This window comes from Eurosta solidaginis, chromosome 5, assembly GCF_040869045.1.
Source record: "Eurosta solidaginis isolate ZX-2024a chromosome 5, ASM4086904v1, whole genome shotgun sequence".
In the NCBI taxonomy this organism is placed as follows: Eukaryota; Metazoa; Arthropoda; class Insecta; order Diptera; family Tephritidae; genus Eurosta; species Eurosta solidaginis.
In genome coordinates this window covers 64,157,643-64,182,096 of record NC_090323.1, presented here as the reverse complement: position 1 = coordinate 64,182,096, position 24,454 = coordinate 64,157,643, and the positions used below count along the sequence as shown (strand labels likewise).

At 39.5% G+C, this 24,454-nt stretch overlaps 1 protein-coding gene across 1 annotated transcript in view; it reads left to right on the top strand.

Moving 5' to 3' along the window:
* The window catches only part of dop (microtubule-associated serine/threonine (MAST) protein kinase dop), a 176,435-nt gene extending 153,426 nt beyond the window's left edge, over positions 1 to 23,009 (top strand). The window contains exons 6-11 of the mRNA XM_067789131.1: positions 2,386 to 2,782; positions 2,850 to 3,271; positions 3,341 to 4,651; positions 18,169 to 18,571; positions 18,644 to 19,786; positions 22,773 to 23,009. Coding sequence (XP_067645232.1) covers positions 2,386 to 2,782; positions 2,850 to 3,271; positions 3,341 to 4,651; positions 18,169 to 18,571; positions 18,644 to 19,692 — 3,582 coding nt within the window. The 3' untranslated portion in view covers positions 19,693 to 19,786; positions 22,773 to 23,009. The remainder of the gene's footprint in view (positions 1 to 2,385; positions 2,783 to 2,849; positions 3,272 to 3,340; positions 4,652 to 18,168; positions 18,572 to 18,643; positions 19,787 to 22,772) is intronic.
* The last annotated feature ends 1,445 nt before the right edge of the window (positions 23,010 to 24,454 follow it).

Genomic DNA, 24,454 nt, shown 5'->3' with positions numbered 1-24,454 from the left:
CCGCAATCGATGATGATGGAATATATGTCCCCCCGCCCGATTATGACGAAGTTAGAATAGCAATAACCAGATTGAAAAACAACAAGTCCGTGGGCGCTGATGGATTGTCTGCGGAGCTATTCAAGTACGGCGGCGAGGAGTTGGTAAGGCGCATGCAGCAGCTTCTTAGCAAAATATGGGCGGACGAGTGCATGCCCGACGATTGGAATCTAATACCGTTTTCTTTTCTGAAATAAATTGTTGCCTAAGTAAATGGTAAAGCCTTAATAGAGTTAATCCTACCCCAGAAAATTTTCAACCTTTATAGTGCAAAGAACATTTCAACTCACCATATTCACTCATATTAACAGAGTATATGTGGAACTTAAGAGCGAATTGAGAGTTTCACAGAGTTGCACTGACACACCGCCATTTTATACAGGGTAAAAGTGTAACGCTTTTGCGTTGTGAGCACGCAACAATTTTCACAAAAGAACGAAATACTCCGTAAATGCGTTGCCTGTTTTTTAGAATAGAACAACAACCCTTGCGCGGCGTACAAAAAGCGTAACACCTTAGCCAGAAAAGAAAACGCTATAAGTGTTCCTTGCCCAGTCCACAAGTAGGGGGATACTGCAAAATGCACCAACTATCGTGGAATCAGCCTTCTTAATATCGCATATAAGGTCCTTTCAAGTGTATTGTGCGAAAGATTGAAGCCCACCGTGAACCGGCTGATATGACCTTATCAGTGCGGCTTCAGACCTGGTAAATCTACCATCGACCAGATTTTCACAATGCGCCAAATCTTGGAAAAAACCCGTGAAAAGAGAATCGATACACATCACCTCTTCGTCGATTTTAAAGCCGCATTCGACAGCACGAAAAGGAGCTGCCTATATGCCGCTATGTCTGAATTTGGTTTCCCCGCAAAATGACGTTGAGCAGCACCATCAGCCCGGTCAGAATTGGGAAGGACCTCTCCGAGCCGTTCGAAACTAAACGAGGTTTCAGACAGGGTGACCCCCTACCGTGCGATTTCTTTAATTTGATGCTGGAGAAAATTATACTAGCTGGTGAACTTAACCGCACTGGAACAATATTCTATAAAAGCATGCAATTACTGGCATATGCTGATGACATTGATATCATCGGCCTTAACACCCGCGCTGTTAGTTCTGCTTACTCCAAACTGGAAAAAGAAGCGGTAAAGATGGGATTGCCCTGCAAAAATCGTTGGATCATGTGGTCCACTGGAGTACTTACCATTATACTCATCTGTAATGCAGCAATGGACCAACTCATGTTTCTACACGAACACATTGTAAGCCGATCATTGCTCGTTTTTAACGATTGTAATCACTACACGATGTTTATTGGACTGTAGGTACTCCATGGATTACTCTGATGTAATGCGGAGCTGGAGTATATGGTGCAGTCCTAGGACACCGCTATGTTAATTGGACCATATTTTTTGTATGAATTGTGGTTAATTTTGGAGTACTCGGTTGGTCCATAGCGAGTACTCCATACATGCATGCATGGAGTACTCGCGATTTTTGCAGGGTGATGGTGACTGACGACAAAACGAAGTACCTGCTGTCATCGAGCAAAGAGTTAGCGCATACGCGCCTTGGCAACCACGCTACTGTTGGCAGCCATAATTTCGAAATAGTAAAAGACTTCGTTTATTTGGGAACCAGCATCAACACTAGCAACAACGTCACCGCTGAAATCCAGCCAAGAATCAATCTTGCCAATAAATGCTACTTTGGACTAGGTAGGCAATTGAAAAGTAAAGTCCTCTCTCGGCGAACGAAAATCATGCTCTACAAGTCACTTATCGTACCCGTCCTGCTATATGGGGCAGAGGCATGGACCATGACAACAGCAGATGAAGCGGCTTTTGGAGTGTTCGAGAGAAAAGTTCTTCAAAAGATTTATGGACCTCTATGCGTTGGCGATGGCGAGTACCGAAGAAGATTTAATGATGAGCTGTACGAGCTCTACGCAGACATCAACATAGTCCAGCGAATTAAAACGCAGCGGCTGCGCTGGCTAGGCGATGTTATGCGAATGAAAGATGATGCTCCGGCCAAGAAAGTGTTTCTATCGGTACCCGCCTATGGAAGCAGAGGTAGAGGACGGCCCCCACTCCGTTGGAAGGGCCAGGTGGTGTGACCAATTGGCCCCGGTTGGCGGAGCGAAGGAGCGACTGGCGCGCCTTGTTGGACGGCCATAACCGTTTAGACGGTCAAGCGCCAATTAAGTAAGTAAGTCCCTAGAGGAGTTTTCAGTTTGGTCGTCGAACAAACTTTTGGTGACACTTTTAGCGCATTCAGTGAATGTATAGCCAGTTCAACCTCACCTAATCCATATATTATGTCCCTTACAAAATTATTTCAGGTCTATGGTACGCCTGAATATATAGCACCAGAAGTAATATTACGACAAGGATATGGAAAGCCGGTCGATTGGTGGTCCATGGGCATTATATTGTACGAGTTTCTAATTGGTTGTGTACCGTTTTTTGGCGAAACTGCTGAAGAACTTTTTGCCCATACTGTCAATGACGATATTGAATGGCCGGATAGTGAAGATTGGGATGTACAACCGGAAGCAAAGGATCTTATCACCCAATTGTTACAACAAAATCCACGGGAACGCTTAGGCACTCAAGGAGGCGCTTTGGAAGTAAAAGAACATATTTATTTCATAGGCTTAGACTGGAATTCACTGCTTCGACAAAAGGCTGAATTTGTACCACAGTTATCGACTGATGATGACACGAGTTATTTTGATAGTAAGTGAATCTGTATATTAACATTCCTTATCTATGATGTTATGTATACATTTTATTGCACACGTAGCTCGTATGGATCGTTACAATCACGATTTGGCTGGTGAAGATACCGACGACACCGATGATATACCAGTTTTTGGTTCATTTTCTTCATTAACACCACAATATCGTAAACAACACTATTCATGGTCTCGTGTACCATCGACAACTTCCACCAATACAATAACACCAACAACTACTAGCGCTTCATTTTCTTCTAGTATTGATAAATGGGGGCCACAAGCTGATGTGAAAAATTGTCCCGCGATTGATGCTACTACCACTAAAAGCCATAGTTCAGGGTCAAGCGAAACCACCAACACCACAACTACCATGGACCCATCTATGGCATTGATGAAACGTAAAAATTCCTCTGCCCTATCACCAAGCATGAGCAGCGATTTTATAGCGAATAAGTTGCTGACAACACCTCAGCTGCGAAAACTTGACGTGAGTTATTAAAACTAGGTAAATTGGTAAAATTCTATAAGTTCATTGATGTTCTCTTTTTTTCAACAGTTAACATCTGGTTGTCTCAAAGTACCATCCACTCCCGATGCTGAATATTTGCCAGAATTATTACATAATATAACTATCGGCAATGACAACGAACTTCGCTTGCTCAATCAATTTTTACGTCAGTCATCCATATCCAGTCCATCGGCATCACCTGCCAGTAGCGCTGGCAGTGGCACAGCATATTTGCAACAACGTGAACACCAATCACAATGCCATAGCATGCCACCATCTACAACAGCAATAATTACCACCCCAGCCACACCTCCAGCTACAGTGCTGAGTGCTGCTCCTGCACAAACCGCTGCAGCTGCAGTATCTAATGTTGCGACATCTAGCTCACCCACTGTTTTAGTTAAATCAACAGCAAATGTACATACATCTTTAATACCAGGCGTTGCAGCACCCTCACGCAGTACACCAGAATCGTCTACCGCTACAGATAGTGACGACTTCTCGCCGCAAATCCATCGCAAACGCAAGGGCGTATGTGCACGTGATATATTACCACGCTTCTCGATTTCAATTGAAGACGAGACGGTAAGTGGTGGCTCATCATCTGCAGAGAATACGCGCGAACAATCGCCACTAGCATTGACACATCATCACCATAAATCAATGGACGGTCATTCAGGCAAACATCGTTCGCGTTCTATTGTAAAATCAGCATCGGCATTGGGTTTGTCATTGATGTCCAGCGCTGTGGATAATCAGCAGTTGGCGCAGCAGCTATGCGGCATTACAGCTGGTATTCAATCGCCAGGTAGTGGTGGTGGAGGTAGTGCCGGCGGTGGTAACGGTGGTTCCAGTACAGCAAGTTCGCGTGATACATCACCGTGTCGCGATCTTTCACCGTTAGTGACAAATTTAAAACCACCTATTATAATAAGGCGCGGTCCACGTGGTTTTGGTTTCACAGTCCATACGATTCGTGTTTATTATGGAGATACAGATTTTTATACGATGCATCATTTAGTGATGGCTGTCGAAGAAGGTAGTCCAGCGTTTGAAGCAGGCCTACGTCCGGCCGATTTAATTACACATATAAATGGGGAACAGGTGCAGGGTTTATACCATACACAAGTTCTGCAATTGTTGTTGAGCGGTGGTGAGCATGCAACTTTACGTGCCACACCTTTGGAGCATACTAGCATTCAAAGTGGTGGACGTAAGCGTGATTTGATGCAAAGCAAGCTGGCAAAAAAAGGCGTGAACAGACAGAAGAAACAAACAAAGAAAGATCACGACAAGAAGCGGAAAACTTCACTATTTCGGCGGATCAGCAGCAAACGTGCTTCGGCAGAGATACAGCAGGTGAGTGATAAACTTTCTTGGTGGTGTTCCTAGTCAATATGATATTTTTCCGATGTTACACATGTTATTCATTTTATCGCACCAATTTCATATCCATAATATACTCTAACTTTTATAGTACAACAAAATAATACCGACAGTGTTATATAAAAAACAATTGACACGATTTACATGCAGATCAATTTTCACTGAAAAGCTTTTCATGGTAAAAATACATTAGCACTCCTAAAAAAATCTTACCAAAAAAAAAGTGTTTTCTAAATCTTTGATATTGTTTTGACCAGTGTGGTTCAATGGTTAAATATAATTAACGAGAATCATGAAATATATAATCACTATATTTTATCAAATAGTTGAACCTTATGTTTGTAGTCTGCTATTAATTTATAATTTGAGAGATTACTTCCTCTATGACTACAAAAAAATTTGGTCAAATCAAAACACTGGTATGCTTAACGTCTCACACAACAGTATATTTATTTGGCACAACGTATGCATTTCGAGCGGACCGGCTACTCATCATCAGCGACGCGCGACTAAAATAAAAATTACAGAAAATAAACAAACATAATATGTGTACATGTAACAAAAAGATTTGTTCATAAAACATTATTAACTACACTAAAGAAAAGGGAGGTGAATTTATATTGCCATTGTCAGCGTTCATTGTGCTCTTATTTTTGTTGATGTACAACGATTCGTATGCGTCCAATTTTTTGTAGTTGTACATCGCATGGTTGGGTTGTCATCTGACTTCGAATTACAATGCGCTGCTACTGCAGAAAGATGTGTATGTTTGTTGTTTGTATGTTACTCATGCTCTTTAAAGCGAACCGCGATTTGTCGTTTGGTTTGTCCTATGTATTTTGCATCGCAGCTCGCACAACTGATTTGGTAAATCCCGCTTCGTTCATAGATGGGCACAACATCTTTAGTGGAACCAAGTATATTTTTATACTCAGTTGAGGAGAGCTCACAGAGTATATTAACTTTGATTGGATAACGGTTGGTTGTACAGATATAAAGGAATCGAGATAGATATAGACTTCCATATATCAAAATCATCTGTATCGAAAAAAAATTTGATTGAGCCATGTCCGTCCGTCCGTTAACACGACAACTTGAGTAAATTTTGAGGTATCTTGATGAAATTTGGTATGTAGGTTACTGCGCACTCACCTCAGATCGCTATGTAAAATGAACGATATCGCTGGAGTACATACCTATTACAGCTGGAACAACATTTTGAAGCTCATGGGGTTAATGACGATAACGCAAAACGCGCTTGTATCCTAAGCTGGATCGGAACTGAAAACGTGGAGCTTCTCCAGAAGTTGTTTGATGGGAAGGTGAAGGAGAAAACGTTCAAAGAAATAACTTCCGCGCTGACTCAGCACTTCGTCGAAAAGGTACACGTTCTAAGCGCAAGATTTAAATTTTATCGTACCCTTATGAAATCAGAGCAATCGTATAGTGACTGGGTGGCTGAACTAAAAGGGGCAGCAAAAGACTGCCTATTTAAGTGTGCTAAGCAGGGCTGTGAAGAATCATACGCGGACAGTAAAATCCGTGATATGATCGTTATCCATACTCCACATGAGAAAGTGCGAACAGCTGCGTTACAAAAAGTAAATCCAACTGTAGAGGAAATACTTAATATCGCGACAGTATACGAAGCCACCGTACGTACATGCAACGAAATTCAGGGAGCCGAAGCAGCCACCGTCAATGTGGTTCAAAAAACGAAATCCGGACAGCTGTCTCGAACATCAACTCGCAAAGTAAGTGAACAGATGTTACAATCGTGTCCCGGATGCTCCAATTCCCATAAACGAGAAGATTGTTATCATTATAAGAACAAAGTTAAATGTAATCGCTGCTCAAAAATTGGGCACCTAGCCTCGGTATGTAAGTCGGCGATGGGAGCAAAGAAACCTGTTCGAAACAACAACATCAATGCCATCGAGTTCGGTGAAGATGAAAATATGGAAGAAATCTGTACATTGGATACAGTACATACTTTTGGAAATGACAAAAAAAATAATGGTGGACTTACACGTAAATAAAACAAAACTCACGTTCCAAGTAGACACGGGAGCGTCGTGTTCGGTTATTGGATCTGCTGGCTATAGGGAAATCGGCCAACCACCGTGCCAACCTACAAATTAACAGCTAAACGCATACGGGGGGACTATCGTTCCTGTTTGAGGAGCAACCACAGTTCAAGTCCAGGGCAAGAATATTGACGAGTTCTTACCACTGCCAGTTGCGGATTCCGAAGACGCAACCAATATTCTCGGTTTAAACTGGTTTCGTAAACTCAATTTTCAAATATCGTTACCAACAAATTTTCAATGCAATAACTTTTCGCTTTCTCACACAGGCAAGGAATGTACCGAATCGTTAGCCTTAACATTAAAAAACCTCAGCATGGAGCTTCCAGGTATATTCAAATCAGAACCGTCCGGGCAGTGTAAGTTGTTCGAAGCTAATATAGCCCTCAAACCAAACGCCACACCGAAGTTCAATAAACCATATGGTATACCATTTGCGTTGCATAATGAGGTGCGTGCCGAAATCGAACGATTAGTATCAGTAGGTTTTCTAAAACCAATTAATGCGAGTGAATGGGCCGCTCCTATTGTCACCGTGCGAAACCCTAATGGGAAAATCCAAATATGCGCAGATTTTAAAGTAGGCATAAATCCTCAGATCGAAATTGATCGGTATCCAGTCCCCAAAGTAGAGGAGTTGTTTATAAAGGTCCGTGGAGGAAAATTGTTTTCAAAGTTTGATCTAAGCGAAGCTTATCATCAACTACCTCTCAGTGAGAAATCTAAGAAATTCCTGGTCATAAACACATCCTTCGGGTTATATCAGTATCAAAGACTGCCATTCGGGATTGCCAGCGCTCCAGGCATTTTTATAGGGAGTTATAAGCGGAATGACAGGTTGTGCCACGTATTTAGATGATGTTATAGTTACAGGACGTACACATAAGGAGCACGTCAACGTGCGTGAGCTTTTTACACGATTTGTGAAATATGGGCTTCGCTGCGAATACAATAAATATGTATTTGCAAGCGAACATATAGAATATGTGGGTCACGTAATTAGCTGTCAGGGTATTAAACCTTCCGAAAAAAGACTTGAAGCAATTAAAATTATGCCTAGGCCTACGAGTGTTAGAGAAGTGGAAACATTCATTGGAAAACTTAATTATTATAACAAATTCATTCCTAACTTTTCATCAAAGTCTAGCGCATTGAATGTCTTACGTAGGCAGACAGCGAAATTCCAATGGGGCAGTGAGCAAGAAGAAGCTTTTAAAACCTTGAAAAATGAAATTGTTAAAGCCACACTATTAGTGCAGTATGACGGGAATCTGTCCATCATTTTAGCAACCGACGCCTCTAAAAATGGCATTGGGGCAGTGATATCTCACCGCTACCCCGATGGCCAAGAAAAACCAATTGCATTTGCGTCCAAAACACTTACACAAAGTCAGGCGAACTACTCGCAAGTTGAAAAAGAGGGACAGGGCCTCATATTGAGGGTTACTAGATTCCATCAATTTCTTTACGGTCGGCATTTCGAGTTACTCACCGATCACCATGCCTTAACAACGATCTTCAGTCCAAATAAGAAACTCCCTGTTATGACCATGCACCGTCTTCAAAGATGGGCGATTCTCTTACAGGCCTACGATTATTCTATCAAATATCGACACACGTCTCTACATGGAAACGCAGACGCTCTTTCAAGATTACCAGCGGGAGGCGACAAGGACTTCGATTCCAAGGAATTGGCAATGCAATATGTGCAAGAAATAAACTCAGTCGTCATTGAGTCTATTCCGCTCAGTGCTGCCGTCATAGCGGAACATACTGAAAAGGACGAAAACCTTAAACTCGTTAAAAGAATGATTTTAGAGGGATGGCTTGCCCGACTCAAGGAATCGCAACGAATATTGAAACCGTTTTTTGAACGTCGTTTCCAGCTGTCATGCCAAGATGGCGTTATTCTACTACAAACTGAGTATCTGCGAGAAGTCATACCAAAAAAGTTACAGCAGTGCACATTAAACATGCTATACGATGGTCATTGGGGCACTGCGCGTATAAAGCAGATATCGCGTCGCTATGTGTGGTTCCCGGAAATTGAAAAGGCTATCGAAAAAGTGGGTAGAGTATGCACTGTTTGCCAGTCGTCGGCTAGTCAACCGAAACGTGAATTTTCTTCGTGGCCGGAGGCCGCAACACCGTGGGAACGGGTACATGTAGACTTTGCTGGCCCTTTTTGAGGATCTATGTGGATCATCCTGGTAGATGCGTTCTCCAGGTTTCCGTATGTAGTAAAAATGAACTCTACCACAACCGATGCAACAATTTCCACGCTACAAAAAATTTTTGCAATTGAAGGACTACCTCAGACGTTAGTCTCAGATAATGGTAGTCAGTTGACCTCATCGGAGTTCCAAAAATTTTGTAAGCTAAATAATATCGATCATTTGAAAAGCGCACCGTTCCATCCTTCATCTAACGGTTTGGCCGAACGGTTTGTGAGGACTTGCAAGGAGTCGATAACGAAATTGTTAAAAGAAACAAGAAGCACCGAATCAGCCCTCTTAAAATATCTCGTAACTTATAGAGCCACTCCAAACCCGAGCACGGGAAAATCACCAGCGGAGTTATTACATGGAAGACAACCACGTACGCTTTTCTCAGCATTACTACCGAAGGAACACCATAGTAAAACCAAGCAATCCAAGTTTCAAGTGGGACAACTCGTTTATGCTCGTAATTATGCAGGGAGAGAACGCTGGATACAAGGTAAAATCATTGAAACTTGCGGTAGGATGATGTATGTCATAGAGACACCTAAATACACCATTCGTCGTCACCAAAACCAAATAAGGAGGAACGAAAATGAGAGCACCAGTACAAGTCCCAAAAAACAACCTAATACAAGTTTTCCACCCCAATCGCCCGATTGGGATATCGAGTCTTCGGCACCCAGTGTCAAGCCAAATACGTCACCAACCCAAGCACCGCAAGCCCATCAAACTTCAGGTCTACCGGTGAGTACCGAAGTAGATGATGCACCGCCGCAGACCCCTCCGCTGCGACGTTCCGAACGAAATAAGAAACCGGTGGATCGCCTAAGATATACCAGCTTATGAATCCGAGAGAGGAGGGAAAATGTTATGTATAATCAAATTAGTACACTAATGGCAACTCTTGTTTTTAACATTTCCTTTTACATTCGTTCTGATATACATACTCATAATAAGCTGATGTTCAATTCTTGATAGACATCTGAATTCAATAAACGTGTGAAAATTTTCTGCTCAAATATACTTTAATAAATACTCGAAGTTGTTATATTGCAGTATTGTGTTTTGGGTATCTTCAACAGACTGGGACTGAGACTCGGAGTGGGACTGGGACTCGGAATGGGACTGGAACAAAATGCATACCACACTCTGGGACTGGCAATAAGGAATTAAGAAGAGTGGGAAAAACTTGAGAGAAGGGAAAAGAGGGAAGGAGACTAGATAGAGAAGAGATAGAGTGAGACGAAGATAGAGATAGATGAAGCGAAAAACACGTAGGGAGGAGTGAATAAAAGGATAAAGAAAAAGTGAAGAGGGGGAGGGCCGAGTTAGATGGAAAAAGCTTATTAAAATGTATGCAGATAGATCAAATTTAGGGCAGAACAACGTCTGACGGGTCTGCTAGTATATTATAAACATATATGCTTTAAGTTTTTAAATATATACACATACATATGTTTATAAGACTGAAAAATATGCCCATATGTGATAAAATGTATTTAATTATCATCATCAATAATTATCATCAATTTTAGTTGAAGCACTTTTTGTTTGTTTGTAACGTCGTGTTGTTTTATGCTTTTTAAGTTGTTGTTATTACATTGTTTGTATACCAATAAAAGAAAATTTTTGAAATTTTGGTCTTTTTTCGACGAATTTTGGTCCCAAATTTGGTAACCGTGGCTGGAACTGAAAGAATTGAGAATCAGTTTCGTGACTACTATTTTCATTTCTATATTCATATGTATGTATGTATATGTAGCAAGCATGCGTATTTATGTATTCACATATTTACATATTTATATGGCGGCCGCCGTGGTGTGATGGTAGCGTGCTCCGCCTATTACACCGAAGACCCTGGGTTCACACCCCGGGAAAAGCAGCATCTTAATTTTAGAAACAAGCTTTTTCAATTCGGAAAGCACTCCGAGTGTATTTCTGCCATGAAATGCTCTCAGTGAAAACTCATATGCCTTGCAGATGCCGTTCGGAGTCGGCGTAAAACAAGTAGGTCGCGTCCCGCCAATTTGTAAGAAAAATTAAAAAGGAGCACGATGCAATTTGGAAGAGAAGTTCGGCCTAAAGTCTCTTCGGAGGTTATCGCGCCTTACATTTATTTATTTATATATAAGACCGTTTAAAATATAATTTATATATTTATATTAATAATACTTATGCACTGGGTGAAAACAAACAAAATCGGTTAACTACCGCACTCATTGTTAAAATTTTTGTTTTTAAAGACTAGTCTTGACAAACAATTTAGTTTAATACAAAATATGTAGGTTCTAATGCTGGTTGTAGCTTTTTTGACAGATAGGTCATAGAAAATAATGTCAAAAAGCCTTAACAGACTTTAAACCCCTTTTTAATTTGACTATGCATCAATATCTTTACGGAATATAACAACATTATATCGTTAGCTTAATGTGAAAATGTGCTAAGTCACTTTTTTTTGAAAAATTGCATTTTAATGCAGTTTTAAAACTGAATTCAAAATACATCGATCACAAAAAAAAATATTTTAATTTTTAATTTTATGTGCTGTGTGGCAAGATGTGTAAATGTGCTAAGTCGTCAGCTGTTAAAAAGAATGTGCTAAGTCAACCTGTCAATAATATTGTTACGAATATTAGCAACACTAAGGGGTACTGCCATCTATAAGCCGATGCTAAGCAGCGCCTTGTATGCACATCCATAAATCAATCATTATGTATTTACATAAACGAATCAATCATTATGTCTACACATATGTACGTACACGCAGCGGAGAAGAGATGCACAAACACATGCAGATATCTTATCTGAGATGCTCCCGAAAGTATGCAATTGTAATTGTGGAAGTACGCGCTCATATGAGAAGCTATACACGTGCATCTGTAGTTATAATTATATGGCAGTAACTAAGTAAATTCTGGAAGCGCCTAGAAGATGCAACGAGGAAATCATAAAGTATAAAAGCACCAAAGGTAGAGGCGCTACAATCAGTTTTCGATTAAGCACGCTATCTGTCGGGGCAATAGTTGAGTTATTTATTGTGAAGTACTTTAATAAAGGCCATTTTGCATTATTAAATATTGGAGTTATTTATTCAACAGTTTAGTGATTAGAACTTAGCAGAAGGTTGCAAATAAGAGGATTTGCAAGTAAATTCGTTACAATATCAATCTGAAATACTAGTCCTTTCTTTGTGCGCGCATTTTATTTATTTATTTGATTCATTCAGTCTAAAACTACATGCTTTGTTGTTGTTGTTGTATTAACGATAAAGACACTCCCCGAAGGCTTTGGGGAGTGTTACCAATGTTGATGGTCCTTTGCCGGATATAGATCCGGTACGTTCCGGTAACAAAGCACTATTAAGGTACTACCCCGACCATCTCGGGAACGATTTATATGACCACATTAAACCTTCTAGGCCATCCCGCCCTCCCCAGCCCTTAGTTCCATAAGGAACTTGGGGTCGCCAGAGCATCGGCTGTCAATGAAACAGGATTCGCCACGAGTAGGTGAGGTTGACAATTGGGTTGGAGAAGCTATATATTGCGCAACACAACCCCTTGAAATTGGATTCACCCAATTGAGACATGTCTTTGGTGTTTGATAAATGCTTTGCGCTGACCATAATCTTACATGCCGATAACTACATGCTTTCTTAAAGACTAGTTAAAAATAGAAAACAATTCAAGCTTAAACTTATATAAGCTGTTATTAAAATTAATAACACTACTGAATCGATTTGCTAGATATATAGTCCTAGTTATAGGTTCATTCATACCATAATCGTTTTATGAGTTATTTCGATAAATAATCTATTATTCTGAAGATCACGCAGTGGAATATATGGAGTGAACAAATTAGATAAATCAGAGCAATTCATGCTAAAGTTTATTACATTATAGGCAAGCATGAGTGAGATAAAAGTTCTTCTGTCATGCAAAGCCTGAAGAACAAGCAATTTGTGCCTGCTGGTATATGATGGGAGGCCGTCTGGCCACTGAAGCATACACTGAAAGAAAAATACTGGTAAAATCAACCGAAATACGGGTTTATTCAACCGAAATTTCTGTAAATTTTTATCCATCGCAACAAGATGTCGAATCAACTACGCACAAATAGTTGATTCGTAATTGACCGTTTTAGTAGCCAAATAAAGAAAAAAAGTTGTTTCATTATACTTTACCCCTAGTTTTGTTAAATTGACAATTATTACTATCGCTCTAAGAATACCAATCAAAACTGTTAACATGAAAGGGATTTCTGTTCATTCGAAATAACCAGCGTAAACTGTTAAATTAACAGTGTTTAATTGTCGAAATGACACTGACAGTGAAATCTATCGAAATAACAGATATTTCTGTTTTTTTCTAGATTAATAGCGTAAACTTTTACATCAACAAAGTTTTCTGTTCATACCTATGACATTTTGATACCTGTGGAAAAAATAAAAGCCGGATAAATATATCTTTAAACTTACGTATGTAGTTTTTTATTTTTTTATTTGTATAATTTACACATAAGTAAATTTCATTTCTAATGATTTTATTGCTATATTTAGTAATATATATATTAATACGATAACAAAATTTCCATACGAACAATTGACAGGCGGTTTCGCATAGCTAGCATTCGTAAAATCATATAAAAGTTATATGAATCGATTCGTATGGATCAGCCGCAGTGCATAGGCTTATTTTTGTTAACAAATATTACTCTACTTGTTTATAATTAATAGAAAAGTTTTTTGTAAATCCAACAATCTCTCCAAATATCGATATTTACTTTCATGCACAAAAGCGCACCATCTGTGGACCAATTATATAAGTGCTCTAAGACACAAACCTACATAAGCGTACGCGCTAGACGGTGAAAGATTAAAACATGGTTTCCCATTGTTCCCACTTACCTATAATAGCCTCTACCAAAATCCTAAAAAATTGTTCCAAAATATTTTGTAGCGTACCAAAAAATCTTAATTAGAATTCATTTTTGACCGGCCCATTTTTTGTGGTAAATTTCACTCACACGTAAATACATAGGTCTTTATTTAACCGATTCTTTGTTTTTTATTTCAGTTGTTTTCAAAAAAACATGAATTCACAAATAATGAGTTAACTTTCGTTGAAACTAACTAAATTTATTTATAACAATGGTAAATTTGCCCGAAAATGTTTTTGCATTTGCAGATTTAATCCTTATTTTAGATGAAGTAGATCTTGTACTGAACAAAAAAAACAAAAAAAAAACAACGTTACAAAAATATAACATTAAATTTTTTATATTGTCTGTTATGCTAATTTATTTTTATTCTTATTCTTATTTTATTTTATTATATATTCTTTTATTTGAACTTAGTTTATTATTATTTAAAGGCAACTTGACTGAATCGGAAAATTTCACGTTGTATATTAAACGAGGTATTCCATCCCATTTCGACCAATTTTGAACCCGACCCCTTTAGAATTGGCTGAAAGTTTTTCTTCTTTTTCTAGCTTACGAAAGACGTTTTTCAGAATTTTTTCAAATTTTTTCATCCAACTCAAAAAAATTTATGAATTTAAAAAAAACACCGTTTTTGTTTTCAAAATGTTATAACTTTTTCAAAAATTGACCGTTTGGGATCTTTTTTTTTTTAAAAATTTGTTTTTAAATGTACTTTTCGGAAAAAATATAAAAAAATTCTTAAAGTTTTTTTTTTTTTGTAATTTTTCAGTTTTTCGAGATTTTTCGAATTTCGCCATGTTTTTTTTTTTTCTCATAAAAAACTTAATCAATTCTGCAATCATCCCCACTAATCCCGGAGTGGGCCGATTTTTTTTTTATCGAATTTAATCAAATTAAAAAAAAAAAAAGATCCCAAAAGGTAAATTTTTGAAAAAGTTATAGCATTTTGAAAACAAAACCGGTGTCCAACTCAAAATAAGTTATGAATTTAAAAAAAAAACGGTGTTTTTTTTTCAAAATGCTATAACTTTTTCAAAAATTGACCGTTTGGGATCTTTTTTTTTTAAATTTGTTTTTAAATGTACTTTTCGGAAAAAATACAAAAAATATTTAGTTTTTTTTTCGATAAAAAAAAAAAAAAAATCGGCCCACTCCGGGATTAGTGGGGATGATTGCAGAATTGATTGAAGTTTTTATGAGAAAAAAAAAAATGGCGAAATTCGAAAAATATTGAAAAACTGAAAAATTAAAAACTTGAAAAATTTTTTTATATTTTTTCCGAAAATTACATTTAAAAACAAATTTAAAAAAAAAGATCCCAAACGGTAAATTTTTGAAAAAGTTATAGCAAAGATTCCAAATTTAATCACCTAACTGCTGAGTGGGTAGTTTTGAACTTCGCCGCGCGTCACTTTACTGCTTATTCTCAATTTCTTCTCTCGCATGTAGAGTTGCCATACGTGATTTTTTCGAACAAAACTTGTAGTATAAATGTTTGACATAACATTTTAAATATAGAACTTATAAGGTATAGAAAAGTAAAGAATGAAATCGCTGGAAGGTAATTCACCATTGGAGTAACTATACAAAAAAACAATTGCAGGTTTGGTCACACCCGGATCCTGAAGCAAGTCCCTGAAACCTTCTTGAAATTGGACCATACAACATCGCCCCCTTGCTGGGACAACAAATTTTCCACAAGAATCCCAGAGAGGAACGAGTGGGCAAACGGCGTAGAGCCGGGATCACACGAAATCTCCGTTTTTACAGATGGCTCTAAACTAAACAACAGAGTCAGCAGCGGGATATTCTCGGAGAAGCTCAATCTAAGCGAGAGCTTTCGCCTACCTGATCACTGCAGTGTTTTTCAGGCTAAACTCATAGCTATCTGGGAAGCAGCCCGCTATCTTGCTAACCTGCAGGTAACCAATTCTATTTCAATTTTCTCTGACAGCCAAGCTGCCATAAAATCCCTGCAATGCAGTACTGCTGTAGCCTCTCTCGTAGCCGAAATTAAGTGGCACATCCATGTTCTTATATCGCATCCATGTTCTGCATATCGATCTTGATGCCTTGATCGAGTAAGAAGTCCACTCCAATTAAGATTTCATCAACACTCTCTGCCACTATAAAATTATGTAGTACCGTGACGTTCCCAATTGCTACTTCACATGCTACTTCTCCAATTACCTGGGTGTCCTCTCCCTTGGCTGTACGTAATCTTGCTCCAAGCAATGGTCTTATCTTCTTATTGACTAAATCTGATCGAATGATGGAATGAGATGCCCCCGTATCTGCAGTCAGTAAACGTTCCTTTCCATCCACATGTCCTCCGACAGTAAGATTGCTTGACCTTCCTCCAATGTTCGAGATAGAGATTATGGGGCATTCAATTGCGGGAGCCAGCTGTCGCCCGTTGCGGCTGACTCGCTTTAGTTTAACGATTGAGTAGATTTGAAGATTTGCTCATCTACTTCAGCTCTGCGTTTACGGCCACCCACATTGTTGGAACCAGGCAAGTCACTTCGTTTCGTTTATTAGCGTTGTTTATCGTAACGAAATGATATCGTTTCGTTCGTTAAGCATGCCTGGTTGGAACTATTAGAACCGGTGCTGCAATGACGTGCAATGTGACCTGGGTTGCCGTACTTGAAACACTTCATAACTCCAGCATTTTTCTGTTGTGACCCCTTCAGTGCTGCCAAAATTGTGTCTACCCAGTCTGGCCTTTCCACTTCCACTCGATGAGCTTTGTACGCTAGCTTACTCAAAAGTGAGGCTGTTTCCTGAGTCAGTGCATGCGATACCGTTTCAGAAAATGTTGGTTTTGGATTCGCATATGCAACTCGTTTCGTTTCCACTTCTCGTATGCCATTTATGAAGCTTTAGATTTTTACCCTCTCGGTGTATTCCACGGGTGCGTCCGCATTTGCTAGATTGGCCAGCCTTTCAACATCTGACGCAAACTCCTGCAGAGTCTCATTCGCTTTTTGGTAGCGGTTTTGCAACTCAATTTGATATATTTGCTTTCTATGCTCGTTTCCATAACGTCTCTCGACAGCGGCCATCAATGCTTCATAACTGTTCCGTTCGTACTCTGGAATCGTCTGTAAGATTTCCGCTGCTGGCCCTTTCAATGCCACGAAGAGATCTGCAACTTTATCTTCAGCATTCCAATTGTTCACTGCTGCGGTCTTCTCAAACTGTAGCTTAAAGACCTGGAAAGGAACAGAACCGTCAAAAGATGGAGTTATTACGTTCGTATTACTCGCTGAAGCAGCCGGGCGATTACGTTGCAATTCCTGTATACGACCTCTCAAAGCATCCACCTCTGCCTTTCCATTGCCTCTCGTAGTCGTGCCTGAAGTTCGAGTTTATTGCTGGTTGTATTCAATCCACGGCCCTCCAACTCCTTCTTCAGTTGGTGGATCTTCAATTCGCCCCACTTTGCCATGTCCAAGTTGTATTTGACATCTTCGGAATTTATTCAAAAAATCCTCTTCTGACACCAATTTACTGAAATTCCTCTTATTTGCAACCTTCTTAACGTTCGAATCACTAAACTGTTGAATAAATAACTCCAATATTCGATAATGCAAATTGGTCTTTATTAACTACTTTCAAAATAACATTACTACTTCTCGACAGAAAGCGTGCTTAAATCAAACTTATTGGTCGTGCCTCAACTGTTGCTGCTTTTATAGTGTTTGGTTTCCTCGTTGGCATATTTCTAGGCGGTTCTATTTCTAGAATTTACTAGTTAGTTATCAGCTATAAAATTATAACTACAGATGCACGTGTATAGCTTCTCATATGCGCGTGTATATGTGAGTGATACTTGCATAAATAATTGCATACTTTTGGGAGTATCTCAGATATATGCATGTGTTTGTGCGTTGCTCTCCGCTGCTTGTATGGACATTTGTGTAGACATAATGATTAATTTGGTTATTTGCATACAAGTCAGTGCTCAGTATCGGCTTGGAGATGATAGTATCCCTTAGTGTTGCTAATATTCGTCACAGTATTTATGGTATCTGACTACATTATGCTGCTTGTTGTTGTTGTTGTAGCAGTGATTATGTGTGTATTATGCTGGTATTACACCGCAGCGATGATATTGCGGTATAAAGTACGAAAATTTGAAAATTTTACAATATGACAATTTGCCTGACAGCCGACGATATTAAAGCTTTACTAACAAATGTACAAATAACTCACGTCTCTTTGTTTATAGATCGCCGCTGGTATAGCAGGCTCTCCAACTAATACAACAGTGTCCTCTGTTGTCGGTGGTTCTTGTGGTAATGTTTGTTCCAGCGTAGGTGCCAATCTAAGCACTCGCAATTTATCACCTATGGACTCATCCTATCATAGTAGTAGTTGTTGCCAATCAGCTGGCAATTCTTCGCCATCAACTTCACCATCTTCATCAGCACCAAATACTCCAACAGGTGGTAACAATTCCACCCAAGCACAACCGACATTTGCTAGCACACCAATTAAAACATCAGCTTTGGCAATTTCAACATCAGCATCGAACGTAATGCTCCCACATGGTGTGACTAACCCTATGGTTGGTGGTGTGATGGGTTCAGCAGCTGCTGTTGCCAGTAGTGGTGGTGTGGGTAATATTCCAGGTATGCTATATAGATAAAACAAATGCAAAAAATTTATCTTCATATAAATATAAAATATTTACTACATTTCAGTATCACCCACTGCCGTGCCGCAACTTTATCAGCGTCCATCTACATTACATGGTCTTAAGCACAAATTACACACGGCTGGTTGTGGCGCCAGTAACGCCGTTGTCGTTTGTCCAACCGGTGGTAGTGGTGCTGGTGTTGTTAAATCGCTACATACCAGCGCCGCTGGTGCATTGCCGCCAAATCGACGCAAGTCAGTCGGCCACATACCACTTTCGCCATTAGCACGCACTCCATCGCCTTCGCCACTCCCAGCTTCACCCACACGTTCACCATCACCATTGGCTTTTCCAATTGTCGGACATCAGCCGGGTGCTTCGAATACCACACAATCATATAGTCCAGGCAGTTCATTGCCCGCCGTGCAAACAATAGGAAGCTGTTCAAAGAAAACCGGGTTTGTACGTACCAAAAGCGGAGAACCTAGTTCGCCCTTACTTAGACGTGCACTATCACCAGACCGTCTACATCCGCGTAGCGCTGAAGCAAAATGTACATTAATTTCACCACTTTGTTGCTCGCCACCTATCAAACAGCCACAGCAGCGTGCAATTGGTGGAGTATGGCGTCCAAATGCTGGTACGGCAACGAATGCAATTGTTACTGCTAGTGGTGGTGGAGCATCTACCACTGCAGCAGGAACAATGTTACCACCAATAAATGCAATGCAACAAGGATTTATTTGTTCTAGTGGTGGTGTGGGTGGTGGTAGCAGCGTTGCTGGACCTAATAGTTATAGCGGTGGCACAAAAGGAGCAACCGCAATTGCTATTGCAGATAATTTTAATGAATCTCAAATATCTAGTGGTGGCATATTAAATACAACAGACGCAACGGCTTTAGTTGTTGGTACGCCCACTAATATTAATTTACCTGCTCCAGGAGAGATGTTGCCGCGCATTGCAGAGGAAAAAGATTCACCAACTAGCACACACGAGTCAGAGGAAGAGATCAAGCAAGCAGCAAACGCAGCTAGTGTTTCAAATATGGCGGCACCAACAAGCGCTGCTGCGTTAAATGTAATGCAAACTATTGACGAACATGGCGATTAATTAAGTGGAGGTCATAGTGAAATTAGTTGTACAGCGTCGACAAAACATCATAAAGATGGCGAAAGTGTAATGCGTGATACTCAAAAGAAAATTGGTAATTACATTTAACAGTTTGCAGTGAAACTTCAAAAAGACTTTGTAGATGTTTAAACTTAGTAGCTAGTATCCAAAACTAAAAAACTAGTATCCACAACTAAAACCAGCTTATAATAAATACTTCGGAACTTGTTAGTCAACGTTATGCAAAAATTTGTTGATGTAGCGATAAAAATACTCCCCAAAGGTTTTGGGGAGTGTTAACGACTTGGGGTCACCTTTGACACCAACCTCCTCTGGAAGCAACACTTCACTCCATGACAACTAGGGCCACGAAGTCCATCATGGTATGCAAACGTCTAGTGGGCAAATCATGGGGATGCAGCCCACATGTACTAAGATTGATGTATACCATGAGAGTAAAAACCATGTTGCTGCTGTTGTAGCAGTGCTTCGCCTCATCCAATAGGTGCGACCAATCACAAATTTTCATAAATGTCCTCTAACGTGAGTCCAAGAAAACTTGCTGTTTCAACAAGGGTGGACAATAATGAGAGGGGTGTTAGAGGCGTTGGTTCCACAATACAGTTGAAGAGATGGTTGGTGACATGTGGGGACACATTGCAAGCAGGATATACATTTTGTATGTCGGAGTTGATTATGAATAGGTAAGAGTTTAACCTGTTACAGTACCCAGATCGAAGTTGAGCTAGAGTGACGCGCGTTTCCCCAGGGAGAGTGCGTTCCTCCTCTGCTAGTTTTGGGTATTGTTCTTTAAGTAGTGGATTCACCGGGCAATTCCTGGCATAGAGGTCCGCCGCCTGTTTGTGGATTTCACTGAGGACCTGCTTGTGCTTTTCAGCTTCATACGGCAGTGTTCTCAGGTGCCGTATTTCCTAATGCTTACGGAGATGACCCCTTAAGCCCCTGGGCGGTGTAACCTCATCAATCAGATGTCTGTTGGGATGCCCAGGTTTCTCGGTATTGAACAGAAACTGTTTGGTTAGCATTTCATTTCTCTCCCTAATGGGGAGTATTCTCGCCTCACTATGTAGATGGTGTTCTGGGGACATAAGAAGACAGCCCTTAGCGGTTCTGCGGGCGGTATTTTGGCAGGCCTGTATTTTCTTCCAGTGAGTAGCCTTTAGGCTTGGCGACCATATCGGGGACGCTTAGCATGCAATCGGCTGGCCAATTGCTTTGTAAGTGGTAATGAGCGTTTCTTTATCTTTACCCCAAGTACTGCCGGCAAGAGATTTGATGATTTTAATCCTATGTGAACCTATGGCTCGATAGCCTGGGCATCGAGAACGACTCGAGTGACGACGAGGCAAGCGCTGACAAAACTTCAACGACTGGCGTGTTTGTGCATCACAGGAGCTATGTGCAAATGCCCCACAACAGCGCTTAAAGCTATCCTCGACCTAGCCCCGCTACACATAGCGATAGAGCAGTCAGCCAAGAGAACCCTCCTGAATACCGCCAAGGGGGCTCGGGCAAAGGTAAAGTTATCTCGCCCCGGAACATGGAGGAATTAAGAGAGAAGATCTCAACTTCCGAGGGATGATATCCTCAGGCAGGTTATTTTTAAGAAAATGTATAAAGTAGAATTAGGAGCCAAGACTACATGGAATGAAAGGAGACTGGAGAGCATCCAACGGCTACACAAGATCGTATGGTACACAGATGGCTGGAAGACACCAGAGGGGATTGGAGCCGAAATCTTCGGACTCAGGGCCAAAATATCAGTACCTCTGGGAGCGCACCCGGAAGCGCTACAAGTCAATGCGCTGACCTCAACCTCCGGCGCGGATAGTCCACTGAAACAATTTCCGTACTCAAGGCAATTCGGCGTTCGAAATAATGTCAGCACTGGTTCTTGAGTGAGTAGAAAAGCTGAACCAATTACGAGCACACAAAGTAGTACTGTTTGCCTGGGTCCCAATATCCTCCTGCAATGCGACGCAATCTAAAGACGCAGGGCTAAGTTATGGGGTCACCATGGCCAGAGCATTCCCACAGTCAATCCTTCAAGCCAAGAGAACTGCTAGGGTTCATCGAGTTAGTCGGTTTGGATGAGGTGCTTTGAAGTAGATATGCGCGATTTAATATGACCACATTGAACCTTCTATGCCATGAGGTGTTTTAATTTGATTATTGGTTTCCCTTATTTTCAACATGTTGCAAGAGTACTTTGTAAACATACATTATGTATGTAGACGATGATTATGGGTAGGTAAGAGTAAGAGTTGACCCTGTTACAGTATCCAGATCGAAGTGAAGCTAGAGTTACGCGCGTATCCCTGGGGATAATGGTTTCCTCTTCGGCGAGTTCACGGCATTTATATTTAAGAACAGGGTTCGTCGGTCAATTCCTGGCATAGAGGTCCGACGCATTTTGTGTCTTCTTCTACATACTGCTGTGTTCTCAGGTGCCGTATTTCCTCATAATGCTTGCGGGGATGACTTTCCAAGCACCTGTTGGGATGCCCAGGCTTCTGGATATTCAACAGAAACTGCGGTTCGTCAAAATATAGATCCTGATCGAACACACAGCCAGTATTTTTGGGTGTAAAACAGTCGGTAGCGTAATGCCATCGACGTGGATGTCCAATATGATCGGCATTTGCCATGTCCATGTTATAAATGCGACGTTATTTATGATTTGGTCGGTGAAAATGTCAGGTCTCGCGAGGTGAAAAATAAAATTAAATAAAAACAACAACAACAAAAAGAAAAACTTAAGTAGAGCCACATACATACAGACGCAGTCATAGCTTAATGTTAGGCCTGCGGAACTAAAACCTCGAATCTCACTCGGGGAGAATATAATTTCTAAATTGAAAATACAAAGATAGCTGAATAGATCTTTGGCAGGACTGAAATAGCCGTGTGTTTAATTCCTTTCAGTTTTTCCAGCATAATAAAAAACAATAATTTAATAAAAGAAATTATTGTGTAATACGTCTTAAACTTATTAAATTTTACGAACGTACCTATTGTTGTAAAATGAAATAAAAAAATATCATTTCTTTTAATTTTAGTTGTAAAATCAGTTATGGCACCTGGAAGCCTTGGCGGCGCAATTAGCAAAAACGTCGGCAGTGTCACTGATGTTGCCAAAGACAGCTCATTAACGGCAAAAACCTCATCTACAACAACTTCTGCAAAGCAGAAAAAATATTAAACATTTAATAAATTAATGGGGCAACTACGTCGGTGTTTATAGTGACGAAAGTAACGGCGACTATGTCAAAATTAAACGAATATTTATTACTATATACTCTTATCTTTTTTGTTGTATTTTGTTTTATACTATTACGCTTTTCATCAATTTTCCAATGGGCATTTGATTGTACATCGTTAAATATTGAATATTAACTAATTAGCAGTAAGAATGGCAGGTGCACGCACAGTTAGGCAATCTCATTTCTTTCAAAGTTTACAAGACGCGGAAGAAACGATAATCGGTGCTTGAGTGAAAGAACGTCCTCGGCTGCCGGTACGAAAATGGTTCCAGAACGCCTTATCACAAAACTCAGTTTAGAAACACCTTTTCCCAACTGCCGCGTTGAGAACCTTATATTTTTATTATATATTTTGATTGGTCAATTTTGAAACAAATTCCTATATGGACAGGTTTTCAACAAAATTTGAATCATTTTCAGAGGTAATTCATTTCCGTAACAAGGTCTTCGATTGAATATGCAAAATATTCTGAAAAATTTCGTTCATCAATCGGTTTATGAAATGAGACTTTTCGGAACTGACAGCCGAGAAAGAACACTCCTTGGAAAGAATGAAATAAGAAAAAAATCATACAGTGACAATGTAGTTGGGAGCACTGATTTTCATACTACTTCATGAATTTTAATATTAGAGCGTTCTTAAACTCCGAATGCTGTAAACTCATTTTCGCACCTTTCACTTTATAAACAATCTTTATAGCATAGATTGCCGTATCTATTGTATATAAATCTGATTGTACATTCATACATATACACTATATACGACGTACATACATATGTATATATATATATATATATATTTTCTCTTTGTTATGTTCATCGTGACACATAAGGCTGTCATCGTTCAACGCCCATTTGAAAGCAATTTGCTATTTATATGATTAGTAATGTAGTAAATATATATATTTAGAGATTAATGCTAAAATTAAAAATACCAAACAAAAATTAATTATATAAAATAAGTATGCGATATATCTATACAGTTACATATTTATAATATAAAAAATTAATAATAACCAATTAAAGCGCTGATATTGTAAGCGTAAAAGAAAGAATGAAAGAAGAAGCATAACAAACTTTTGAACAAAACTAAGACAGTAAATATTTTTGCCATAAGCTATTAAAAAAAAAGTAAAGACGATTTGCTTATTTAAATGTGGGAATATTAATAAAAACAGTTACAACAACAAATAAATGTAAATTAGTTTATGCGTTGTTTTTTCAATTAAAAAATAATAATATTTGAAAGCAACTTCACATAGGCGTCCTTTAAGCTGATGTCATATACTTAACCATCAATTTAGCTCTGAATTTAATTCATACATCATTCTTGTGTCACAAGTAGGAAATTTTTTTTTCGAGTAAGCGGTTTGAATGTTTTATATCATGATAAAACACTTAAAAGGTATAACCGTTCTCCCTTCTGGTCGGCCATGATTTTTATACTCAGTTGAGCAGAGCTCACAGAGTATATTAAC